The 12,596-nt window shown below is 47.3% G+C and overlaps 2 protein-coding genes across 9 annotated transcripts in view; one reads left to right on the plus strand and one right to left on the minus strand.

The window, feature by feature from the left end:
• The window catches only part of CEP170 (centrosomal protein 170), a 106,137-nt gene extending 103,839 nt beyond the window's left edge, over positions 1-2,298 (minus strand). For all 5 annotated transcript variants that reach the window (XM_074863240.1, XM_074863239.1, XM_074863237.1 and 2 more), the window contains exon 1: positions 2,118-2,298. The gene's annotated coding sequence lies outside the window, so the exon portion shown is untranslated. The remainder of the gene's footprint in view (positions 1-2,117) is intronic.
• A 453-nt stretch (positions 2,299-2,751) lies between these two features.
• SDCCAG8 (SHH signaling and ciliogenesis regulator SDCCAG8) overlaps positions 2,752-12,596 on the plus strand; it is a 121,079-nt gene continuing 111,234 nt past the window's right edge. Inside the window, exon 1 of one of the 4 annotated variants that reach the window (XM_074863242.1) lies at positions 2,752-3,104. In XM_074863242.1, coding sequence (XP_074719343.1) covers positions 3,038-3,104 — 67 coding nt within the window. In that variant the 5' untranslated portion in view covers positions 2,752-3,037. The remainder of the gene's footprint in view (positions 3,105-12,596) is intronic. The other 3 variants (XM_074863246.1, XM_074863241.1, XM_074863243.1) reach the window with 3 other exon arrangements.

A 12,596-nucleotide genomic window follows, 5' to 3' on the forward strand; every position in this document is an offset into this window, starting at 1 on the left:
ATCAACAGAATTGTTAAAAAATTCTGCCTGCTAAGTCCGTTACAGCTGATGAAGCACAACAGAGCAAGAACCCATTCTTCTTTGCAAAAGTCAGTTAGACTAGATATGGGAAGCAGTCACCTGTCACAAAAAAAACCCCAAAAAAACCCCAAACGAACAAACAAACAAAAGCAGTACCACGACAGAGTAAGTTTGTTTGGTAATAACTTTTATGTCAGAATGTTTCCCTTTAAAAGAATTAAAGAAAACATTTTTATCTGATCAATTACAAATAACTTTTAGATTCTTGTCATTTTGACAAAATTCTGTGTAGCCTCGGCTACACTATTCTCTTCAGTCAGCCCTTCTGACCTCCTTCAGACAAAAAGAAAAAAAAGCAAACAACAAAACATTTACATGAAAGTGACAAAGTGTTTAAAAAAAATAATCAAAGAGTGAGGGGAGATTCTTTGTGGCATTTGTGTTTAACTTTTTTCCCTATTAAATAAAAATTAAAGTTGAGGAGCTTCCATACTAACAGAGTTTGATTCCAGTAAGACACTTCTCAGCATCTGGACATAAAGTAATTCCCAGAGGAAATTAGTAATAGGAAATCACAGCATATTTAATCATGTCTTCGTTCAGTTTACAAAAACTGACCTGTCGCACGTACCATTTTACATAGGCAAACCCAGGGCCAAGAACACTATCACAACGTCTTGAATGGAATTCCAAAGGAGAAAAGATGATCATTACAACGCTACAGCAGGCTTTATTCTTTCGAAGTAGTTAAATGTTTTATGAGCACCTTTGCTTTAACAGGAAAGCAAATAATGTCTTCAAAGCGCAGAGCAGTGGATGCTGCCTGTAACCCCGAGAACGCAATTCTGATATATCTTCAACTCACCCGCACAGCCGCTACATCTCATTTTTCCCGTACAGCCGTACGGGCGGATGGACTAATCGTCAGCTCATCTTAAAAACGCTTAAAATAACGCCCCAGCGGCTGGTAGTCCGCGCACACCATCCCCACTCCTGTCACCGCTAGCCCGAGCAGGGAGGGAGGGACGGAAAGAGGGAGGGAGGGACGGAGGAAAGGGGGAACGCGGACGCCCCCCCCCCCCCCCCGCCGCCTGCAGCCGGCGGCGCACGCAGGAGCCTTGGGCGGGGGAGGGCCGCGCCGCCCACCCCGCCGCCGCCAGCTTCCCCTGCTGCAGCGCGCTTCGCTGCTCGAAAATCACCATCGGGTTTTTGTTAGCTCAGTAACCCGTTCGTCTCCGCGCCGGAGAGACAAAGTGGACCCGCGGCGCTGCTGCTCGCCACCGGGAACAAAAAAACGTTATTTTAGGTTTTCCCCGGGAAAAGCGTCAAGAAAGAAAAGATCACGCCTTCAGGAGATCGTTTTTGAACGCAGCAGACCAGCCTCCTTGGGCGAAAATACGCAATAGGAGAAAAGGCAAACCCGACAGATACTCTCCATCATCCTTCTCAGAAGACATTGTTTTAAGGGGACGGGGGGGAGACACCCCATCTCAAAGGAACGGAATCACCGATTTTTAAATCTGGAGGAACACGCCTCCTGCAGCCCGGGGCAGCGTGTGAAGCAGGGGCAACCGAAAAAAAATTAAATCTCTGGAAGCCTCCGCTCGAGTCACGGAAATCCGCTGCAGGAGGGGAAGGCAGCGCAGCCCCGGCGCCCGCGCCGCAGCGGCCGGCTGGGCGGGTGGGTGGGTGGCTGGGTGGGTGTGCCGGCGCCCCCGGCCGGGCGGAAAGGGACGGAAAAGGGCCGGGGGACGCGGGCAGCGGGATCGGGCAGCGCCGCCCGCATCCAGCCTGCGTCGGTGTCCTCCCGCCACCGGCCCCGCCGCGCTGGCGAACGGAACGGAGGGCGGGGGCGCGGAGCAGCCTCCGGAGCCAGCGGGGACGGGGGAGGGGGACCGGGCTGTGCCCAACCGCGCTACCGCCCCCTCCGCCGGCCGCAGCCCCCGCCGCGCGGCGCCAGGTCCCGCCGGGCGGGGGCCGCCTGACACAATAGGCGCCGGGCCGACGGCGGGGCGGACGAACGGCGCGACCCCGGCCCCGCTCCCCGTCACGGCTCCCGCCCGAGCCACGGCCGGGGCGGCAGCATCCTCACTCACCCCTTCGAGGAGGCTCGCCGCGCCGGGGAGGGGCCGTCCCTAGTGCCGCCGCCGGTGCTCACTGAGCCGGCATCCCGGCGGGGCGGGGGCGGGGCGCTCCGGTCGGTGTCCCTCTGGCAACGGCTCCAACGTTATTCCCCGCACATAGCGGCTCAGGGCAGAGCGGGGCACGGCACCGCGCAGGCGCCGCCCGAGCTCACACAATGCGGGGGGGGGGGGGGGGAGGGCGGGGGCGGGGCGCGCCGTGCGCAGCCGCCAAGGCCCGCGCGGCGCCAGCGCCGCTTTGCGCCTGCGCCGGCGGCGGACAATAGCTGTCGCCGCTCCCGCCGCCGGGCGCCCGCTGCGCGCGCGCGGGCCGGAGCACGCGGTGGCGGGAGGTAAACCCCCCTCCCCGCCCACTGTGCCCCCGCGGCCGCCACGGGGCCTGCGCCGCACCCGGCCGTGGCCGAGCGGGGGGCGGTGGCGGCGGAGGAGCCGCGCTGTGCGCAGGCGCGAGTGCGGCCGCGATCCAACAACAAAGGGGAGAGACGAGGCCGCGAGCACCCTCCTGCCGCCGCCGGCAGCGGGAGCGAGCGAGCGAGCAGGGCGGCCGGCGGGGACTCCGCCTCCCAGGGCGCACCGCGCGGCGCGCCGCCTGCCGGGGCTGGTAGTCTGGTTGGCGGGGCTCCCGCGCGGCTGGGGGCGGGGCGGGCCCCGCGCGCCGCCGCGCTCGGCTGTGGCGGGTAGCAACGGCCGACGCTGGGGCGCCGCAGGGGGTCCCCGCCCGCGGTGGGGCAGGGGCGGCTCTTCCGGGAACCCGCGGCGGTGGTGGGGCGCGGGAGGGCGGAACGGGCCGAGCCGCTGTTACCCACCGGCGTTGCGGGGCCCCGCGGCGTGGGGCAGCGCCGGCTGCTTTCCCCGAAGCCGGCGGCGACCACCTGATGCGGGCGCCCCGCGGGGAGCCCGCCCTGGAAGAGTCCCTGGAGCGGTACCAGAGGCGCCTCCGAGGTGAGCGGGCACAGCCGCGGCAGAGCGGCGCGGGGTGAGGGCGGGTTGCTTCTCCCGCTGGCCGCTCTTGTTTCCGCCGCTGCCCGGTCCTTCTGGAGGGCTCCGCCGGGGTGGCGGAGGACGCCGGGGAGCGTCGCGCGCCCGTGGGCGGTGTGGGGCCGGGGGGCGTCGGGGCCGGGGCGTTCGGCGCTGTTCTCGGCAAGAGTGAAGTTGCTTCTGGTCCTCCCTGAACCCGATCGCTGGTGCGGTTAACGCTGTCAACGTAGTTGTCTGATCATAACTTTGCTTTGGTAGGGCTGCTGCCTCTTTTGGTGGGTTTTTCTTTGATTCGTGTAAGGGTTTTAGTTGTCACTGAAACATCAAATTCTAGACATGGTAAAGAAGAGGGAGCAAATTGATTCAGACGAGAATGATTATTTCCCATGTGTCCTGGTTTGAGCCCAGAGGGCAGCTGAGCCCCACGCAGCTGCTTGCTCACCCCATCCCCCTTAGGAATGGGGAGAAGAAACAGCAAAAGGCTTGGGAATCGAGGCAAAGCCAGAGATGGATGACTCTCCCATTATGGTCATCTGCAAAAGACGTATTAGGGGAAGAAACATCAGTGTAATTCAAACACCACCACCACTTAACAAACAGGGTAGGACAGTGAGATGTATAACTACATCTTAGAAACACCTTTCCCCCACACCTCCCTTTGTCCCGGACTCAGCTTTGCTCATAATTACTCTACCTCCTCCTTCCCCCCTCTCCAGCAGCAGGGTGGGGCAGGGAATGGGGTTGTGGTCAGTCTGCTGCTCCTTCATCCTCAGGAGGAGGACTCCTCCACTCCTCCTCTGTTCCAGTGTGGGGTCCCTCTGACGGGGGACATTTCCTCCATGAACTTTCTCTGACATGAGTCCTTCCCACAGGCTGCAGCTCTTCCCAGACTGCTCTAGCATTGGTGTCGCAGTCCTCCCAGTGCGAAACTACAACAGTGTGGGCTTCCTGCAGAGTCCTGTCCTTCTTCGGGTGCACCTGCTCTGGTGTGGGGTCCTCCACAGGCTGCAGGTGGGCATCTGTTCCACCATGGACCCCCATGGGCTGCAGGGGCACAGCCTGCCCTCTCACCACAGGCTGCAGGGGAGTCTCTGCTCTGGCGCACCTCTCCCCTCCTTATGGCCTTGATGTTTGCATAGTTGTCTCCTTCACAACTCTTATTCCTCCTCTCAGGTTCCCGTTCTTAAATATCGCAGAGGTGCAACCACCATCACTAATTAGCCTGGCCTTGGCCAGAGGCAGGTCTGACTTGGCAGCGGGGGAGCTTTGAGAAGCTTCTCACAGGGGCCACTGCTGTAGCCCCTTCCCCCACTACCAAACCCCTGCCACATACACACAGACCCAACCTCTTGCCTCTGTGAATCACATATTTAAGAATTATCATTAAAATCTGCATTCATAACACAAAATAGTATTCACAAACTTCACTCACCTCAACACAAGAGGGTGCAAACTGATTCTAAGGAGAGTGATTATTTCCCATGTCATAAGGTGTTTTCACACCTGCTGCCTGACAGCACCGTAATCTACCACAGCTACCACACCTGGGCTTTACCAGCCTTCAGACTGTCTCTGACTAGACAAGGTAAGTGTCCAAATTCTGAAGAAAGACAGTAGATAATTTGTGGATACGTCTCCCCACTTGGCGTTAAAAAATTGCGTTCTGGACACAATGCCCACCCATCACGTGTGGTGACACTAGTGAATTATATGTATAGTTGCAATAAAGGAAGCGTCATTGCAAAAAGATAAAGCAATGGAAATATTTTTAAATAGCTGCTTGATACTCAATTCTTAGCAAGTATTTTATATTTTCTTCTCAAAATAGTATCACTTCTTTGTGCTGAGGATGGATTTTATTTTTTCCAGAAGATAGAACTCTGAAGAATCTTCTCCTGTAGATTAAGTGCGCATGTGGATGTTACTTAGCACTTGCAGGTGGAACAGTTAAAATGACAAATATCACAGCATCTCTTGGTATGTGTAGAGTTCCTTTTGTGATATGTAAAACCAATTAATAAAACCCTATGAATTGCCATACATAGACACAGGTGATCTTAGTACTGTATTGTGTTTCCTTTTTCTGTGAATAAGTATGGAAAACCACTAGGTAATTTTCCTGTACTGGATTTGAATTTTCATGGAGCAGAGGATCTCTACTATGACTTATTGAAAAAGGAGGAGTGATAAATTAGGATTATAAAACCGTAGATGAACACATATGATTTTGTTGCTTAATAAATCTTCTAATGGCAATATATTTCTGCTTCAAGACAGTGTTGTCACTCACAGAGACATAGCTTCATTTAGAAAGGCCATACTTTTAAGGGTTTCTGTTCGTTTCTGCTGTCCTAGTATAGGCATAAGTACAAGCTCAGCCAGTATGTTGAAAATTTGGTGTATTTCACAAGACATTTTTTTTTAGAGTGCTTGTGATTATGTAGAATACTTTTTCAGCCTTGTTTGCTTGCTTTTATGTGGATGTGGGAAAGGGCTATGCTGTTTCTGAAACATTTTATAAATTGATGTTCTGCTTCTGTGGTAGCTCAGTGGTTGACCTGCCTTTTCATTTTAGACAATGAAGGCCAGTCAGCGCTGACGTTTTGGGTTACTGGCAAGTCCAAAAGGTAGCATGTGGGCAGAGGAGAAGGCAGATTTCTTCTCTTCCTCCTCCTCTAAGATGTGTTGGTGTCTTTAAATTCTGGAGTGTGCAGGCAACGTGCTGTGCTCGACATCCATCTTGCTGGGGCATCCAACCACCGTCGAATACAGTGTTCATGTTGAGCTGCCTGGACTCTCTTTAGAATGCGTTGTTCTCAGTTTCCTTAGGTGGTAACAGCAGGTGAAGCCAAAGATCTTTGGTGTCCAAGCCTATTATGTACTCCCTTAATTTCAGGATGATTAATACTTCTTTTTGTAAATGTTTTTGTGTGTGTGTAGCTGGTAAGCTTGGTAAGGACTTTATAGTTTGTTCATTGATTCAGACCAGGCTTGTACTGAAAATATGCTTTGTAGCATTTTGCAACAGAGCTCCAATTTTCTAATTTTTCTCTTAGGCTCTTTGTGCATTTTAAATGTTCCAATGGAATTTCTCTTTCAATGAGAAAATCTGTTTGGGTGCTTGGGGACTGTCATAGATATGATAACTTCATAGTTGTGATGAGCTTTTAGGCTTTTGATATGTGAAGTTTTGAAGCATGCCTTTGTACCAAGTTATCTGGACATTGTAAGTGACCTCTAACTCTCTTGTATGTTCAAAGGGCCTTTTTCAAGAATTTTGCATCTTGGACTGTTTAACTGTGTATAAGACTACTGTTAGAGCTCACCATATCTGATGATTGGATGCATGTATTCCCTTCATACAACTTACTTTCATTTTATGTATTTCTGACTGTATCTCCTTAAATTGAATCCATTATGGTTTTTAAATCATTTCAGAACATGACCTTCTGGTGGCTGTTTCCCTTTCCATTCTGGGAAACATGCACTTTTTCCATACAATGTCAAAATAGGTTTGATTTCATACATTCAGGGGTGCCTCTCAGTGAGTAGGTATCAGTAGAGTATTATCACAAACATAACCTCGATGCAGAGCAATATAACGTAAGTTTCATTATGTTTCTTAATGAACCTCTTTATTTCTTAATGATGTACAATTTTTAACTCCTTTGACCTGTACAGCATCTCACAGCCTTACCACTACTGTTAGGAATTTACTGTAGGACAAACAGATCATTGTTACTCCCGAAGTTGTCAAACCTAATTCCTTACCTATTGTTCTTATATAGATATACAGCTTGAGATTTTTGTCCAAATTCAGATCATTCCTGTCATCTGGATTCTGGAATTTCAGGTGGCATGCCTTGGGCATTATTGGATGTTTATGAAATACGGTGTTTTTAAACTACCTGTAGTGCTTGACATTATCTGGACCCAGGCTGATAGGTGGCAACAGGTTTATCACCACCTATGCTGGAGATCAGAAGAATCACTTTACAGCCTTATTCAGTTTGATGGAAGGGTTTATAAGTTCTCAAAGAGTAATCAGTTATTTCAGTGCATCATCCTTTGTTATAAAGGGAAATCGCTGAGAAGACTGGTGCACAAGGAGCCCAGGTGTTCAGTAAACTGAGTCTGGTGGCCAGAGGACAGAAAGCTGGGCCAAAAAACTTGACTAAGACATAATTGGTCTTAGAGCCCAACAGAGAGGTTCTGATGAAGTAACAAAGGTCCTATAACAGGGCTTTTCCTGAATAGTATAGACCTTGTATAATGAAAGTCTTTAATGTTGTGTGTAATACAGAGTTAAGAGAGTGGTATTTGTACAGTTGGGGTTATCAGCTTACTATGTAAACTTTAACACAGTTGAGACTATTCAAATGAACCTCAGAGTCTTTAAGAGATAATAACATTTCTAAGAAAAAGTTATTCTCAAGGGAATAGAGGCATTTTGTAAAGGAGAGTAAGTGCTGTGCTATTGTATTCATGTTAATAACTAAAAATTGGCAGGCATAGTGTAAATGTCCAATGGGCCGTCTACGACACCAGTGCCAAGAACAGAGCGTGATGGCTTCCTGTTACTTTCCTCTTTTCTCCCAACATCAATAAATATATGGAGAAGACTGTTTAGAGCCCACTTCTTTGTTTCTAGCATTCACCTGGTTCCTTGAACAGACAACTGTAACCTATTTTTTGATGTTCAGGTTCCTGCCTGTTTAGTAAACACCACTGGCTCACTTTTGGGCCAGTGTCAGTATAAGAGAAGGAGCAAAGTAGGGGCAGGCCATTCTTTTTAGGTACAGTGCCCGATATAGGCATCTTGTAAAACTACTCTGAGGAAATATGGAAATTATGTTCTGTATTCCACTGCATTACCAAGTGCAGTGTCCTATGTGATTTCAGAGAATGAAGAGGCAAGCTGTAAGACAAACAGATGAAAATATAAGACTTCTACAAATAAAGTTTCACTTTTTGGCTGCTTTATGTGACACTAAAAATAAAATAAGAGGGATGTGAAATCAAAGCCATCCTAGGAAAAATTAGTATGTGGCCCAGTTACCAGCTCTCCAAGTTAGCTGTGACACTGAAGCAGTTAAGAAGTAAATGGTAATCTACAATTGTAAATTTTTGGATTAGGCTTTTTATTTTTATTTGGCAATTGTTTCTAAATATTTTCCTGAGCAGAGCACGTAACGTTCATTTAAGGGTGGAGAATCTTTCAGAAGGAACTGGGAAATGCTTGGTGTTTCTCACATGTGAGGATCTCTAGACCATTGGCATGTGCTTTATGCTCTGCAGAAAGGACTGGTTTAGGAACGCATGACGATGAATGCTGCAGTTCCAGAGAACAGTTTCCTCTTAAAAGATGATAAATTGGTAAAAGCTGTATTGAAAACCCCCTATTTCTTATATAACGCAAAACAACAGCGAAGACCAAGAAACCAAATCAAATAGATCCACGATTCATTATTTTGAATGTTACTAGAACTTTTTGAGTCCTGTCTAGTGAACAGTCTGGTATAACTTATTATCGTTGAATGTTTACATGTAAAATCCTAGTAGCATAGGTAGCAATTGATAGGATGCTTTCAGTCTCGAAGCTGTCATGTAGTATATTAGTAGCATGGTAGCATACCTGTGTTTGGCAGCCAATGAAGAATAACTGCATATCAAAATGATAAGTACCTTCAATTACCAGAAGGCAAAGGCAGGGACTAAGCAGAAGGGAGAACCGCCCACTGTAGGAGATCAAGTTCGAGACCGTCGAAGGAACCTGAAGGTGCACATGTCCAGGGGACCTGACGAGATGCATCTGTGAGTCCTGAGGGAACTGGCGGATGAAGTGGCTCAGCCACTATCCATCATATCTGAGAAGTCATGACAGTCCGGCGAAGTTCCCGCTGACTGGAAAAGGAGAAACATAACCCCCAATTTTTATAAAGAGAAATAAAGAATATCTGGGGAACTAGAGGCCAGTCAGTTTCACCTCTGTGCTTGGCAAGATCATGGAGGGGATTCTCCTGGAAACTGCTAGGGAACGTGGAAAATAAGGAGGTGATTGGTGACAGCCAACATGGCTTCACTAAGGGAAAATTGTGCCTGGCAAATCTGGTGGCCTTCTGTGACAGTGTTACAGCGCTGGTGGATGAGGGAAGAGCAACTGATATCATCTGCCTGGACTTGTGCAAAGCTTTTGACACTGTCCTGCACAACATCCTTGTCTATAATTTAGAGAGACATGGATTTGACGGATGGACCACTCCAAGGAATTGGCTGGATGGTCGCACTCAAACAGTTGTGGTCAATGGCTTGTTGTCCAAGTGGAGAGCAGGGACAAGTGACATTCCTCAGGGGTTGGTGTTGGGAGCAGCGCTGTTTAACATCTTTGTTGGCGGCATGGACAGTGGGGGATTGAGCGCACCCTCAGCAAGTTCGCTGACAGCACCAGGCTGTGTGATGGGGTCAACATGCTGGAGGGAAGGGATGCCATCCAGAGGGACTTTGACAGGCTGGAGAGGTGGGCCCGTGTGAACCTCATGAAGTTCAACAAGGCCAAGTGCAAGGTCCTGCTGGGGCAATCCCAAGCACAAATACAGCCTGGGCAATGAGTGGATTGAGAGCAGCCCTGCGGAGAAGGACGGGGGGGATTAGTGGATGGAAAACTGACTGAGGCAGCAATGTGCACTCATGGCCCAGAAAGCCAACCATATCCTGCGCTGCATCAAGAGAAGTGTGGGCAGCGGGTCAAGGGAGGTGATTCTCCCCCTCTACTCCGCTCTGGTGAGACCCCACCTGGAGTCCTGTGTCCAGCTCTGGGCCCCCCAACATAAGAAGGACATGGACCTGCTTGAGCGGGTCCAGAGGAGGCCACAGAGATGATGAGGGGTCTGGAGCACCTCCCCTATGAGGACAGGCTGAGAGAGTTGGGGTTGTTCAGCCTGGAGAAGAGAAGGCTCCAGGGAGACCTTATAGTGGCATCCCAGTACTTAAAGGGGGCTACAGGAAAGGTGGGGAGGGACTCTTTATCAGGGAGTGTAGAGACAGGACGAGGGATAACGGTTTTAAACTGAAAGAGGGTAGATTTAGGTTAGATATAAGGAAGAAATTTTTTACTGTGAGGGTGGTGAGACACCCAGAGAGGCTGTGGCTGCCCCCTCCCTGGAAGTGTTCAAGGCCAGGTTGGATGGAGCTTTGAGCAACCTGGTCTAGTGGAAGGTGTCCCTGCCCATAGCAGGGGGGTTGGAACTAGATGATCTTTAAGGTCCCTTCCAACCCAAACCATTCCATGAAATTCCAAGAATGTGCAAAACACAAAAAAAAGTTACAAGCAAATTCTCAGTTTCAGTATTTATAGGCAATTATTTGGCTGAAATGCTACCCCAGAAGTTACATGATATGCTCTTTCTAAGTGTCAGTAGAAAGAAAGTCAAAGTTGACATACTTTTGGACAGTAAAGTTTTCTTTAAATAGACATCATCTTTCTGTTTAACTAGTCTAATTATCTGTTTTCTCAGTTATTGTTTCACATAAATTTTACAGTGTGTTTTTTGTTTTTATTTTAAGACCTAAAAAATCAGTGTAATTTCTTCTTTCACTTTCTAGGGCTGTTTTCTGACTGGGAACCATTGGATAGCAGAAAGTGACCTGTTTGTTGAATTTATAGTCAGTAACTTCTAGTCATCGTCCTGTAAACATTATTAGAATTGGATTGATAGCTTTATATGACAGACTTACGGCAACTTTTTCATACAGTTGTAGTTTTTCTTCAATTTATGTTGCTTAACACTTCTACCAGCTGAAGTTATTTGCCATGTCTTTCAGGCAATTTTGTTGTTTTGGATGGTTGGTTCCTTTGCTAAGCTCTCCATTAGCTCCCGGAGTATTTTCTATGGCATTTCTGAGTTCATGAATGAGGTAGCTTTGGTGCTTTCATTTAAAGGAGTGCTCTTTATAGACGGTCTTGGGCAGTGTCTGAAAAAACATCTTTTGTTTAGGCAATGCAAACACAGTTCAATGCCTTCTCTGTTTTTTTATGTTTCCGCTTCAGTGGCAAATTGTTCTTAAAATTATTTCCATCTCTCCCTACCCCCCCCCCCGCCTCCAGCTGATTACTACTTTGAAAATACAGCTACTTCTTTCATGTTGTATTTTACTTAAGAGTGTCCTCACTCTAGCTGTTAACTTAATTTTTTTTCTGACAAAGCTGTATGGATCTGTAGTGTGTATCCAACATAAATATGTTGTTCAGCTGTAGTACTTACATTCCCATGTAAAAAAAACTTTCTACCAATAATATTTAAACAAAGATACTTCTCTGAAAAAAGGATACCTATACTGTATTACCAGGGAGTAATACTTAGATTTTGGAGTTACAGTGAGTACAGAAAATAACCAGAGTTATCAATGCTTCTTTCAGGACAGAGGAGTATCTTTTTTCAGCATGTAGAATATATGGCATGTGCTGTTTGAGCATTAATGTTTCAGTCAGGGCCCTGTTGGTTTTGTCTAAAGCGGAACTTAATCTAGTTCAAAGTTGCATTCAAATTTAGATGAATTGAGGGGTACCTCTTTGTACCTAGAACAGTATGGTCTTGGTCCCAGATTAGGATTGCTGGTTGCTTCTGACTCTGAAATAATAAACAGTAATGTATTTGTTTCTATTAGGTGTTTGATCAGCTATGTCATTGCTGAGGCATTAGATAAGTTATCTGCCTGTCCCTTGTGGCAAGTACTGCCTGTGATTTATACATGATAGTTGACAACTTGACAGTATTTTTGTAGAGTAGTTGCATCTTTTTTTTGATGTATTGGGTTTGACCCATCAGGTTTTGTTGCTAGCTTGCCATTTTTCATAATTCTCTCAGATCCTTTAAACACTGAAAACCAAAGAGCTTTATATTAAATAAATTTTTTTTTTTAAGTTTTAATCCAGAAAAGTCCAATTTCATTTATATCCTCAGCTGTTCTTATAGGAAATAACACATCAATGAAGTTTTATCGTATAACAGAAATACATGTTCAGATTTATTTGTGGAGTCTTGTTAAGATGTAGAAAAGAGAAATGCTGATTGAATTTTAGATGAGCAAATCACAGTACTGCATGGAAGCAATTTTCTGCAGTATGTTTTTACTGAGGCCGTTTCTATACAGTGCACTATTATAGGAATAGCCTAACTGAAGAAGTTAGGTTGAATGTGTGAGCACTTAAAAATTAATGATTTCTAAATTCATTAAAAAATTATCATGTTGTCTTTGAGTGAAGAGAACCTTGGTGTCCAATAGTTTGCATCCGCAGAGGTTCTTTCTACTGCTTTTATATTTAAAAAGAATATGTTTACATTGGCAGAAACAACTGTAATCTTTCCACTTGGTAATGTGTCTCTTTTATCCTCATGCCCAAAATTATGTCCCCTATTTAGGAAAAATATGTTATAATGTACTTATTCCCTTTTACAT

This window comes from Strix uralensis, chromosome 3 (assembly GCF_047716275.1).
Source record: "Strix uralensis isolate ZFMK-TIS-50842 chromosome 3, bStrUra1, whole genome shotgun sequence".
Taxonomy (NCBI): domain Eukaryota; kingdom Metazoa; phylum Chordata; class Aves; order Strigiformes; family Strigidae; genus Strix; species Strix uralensis.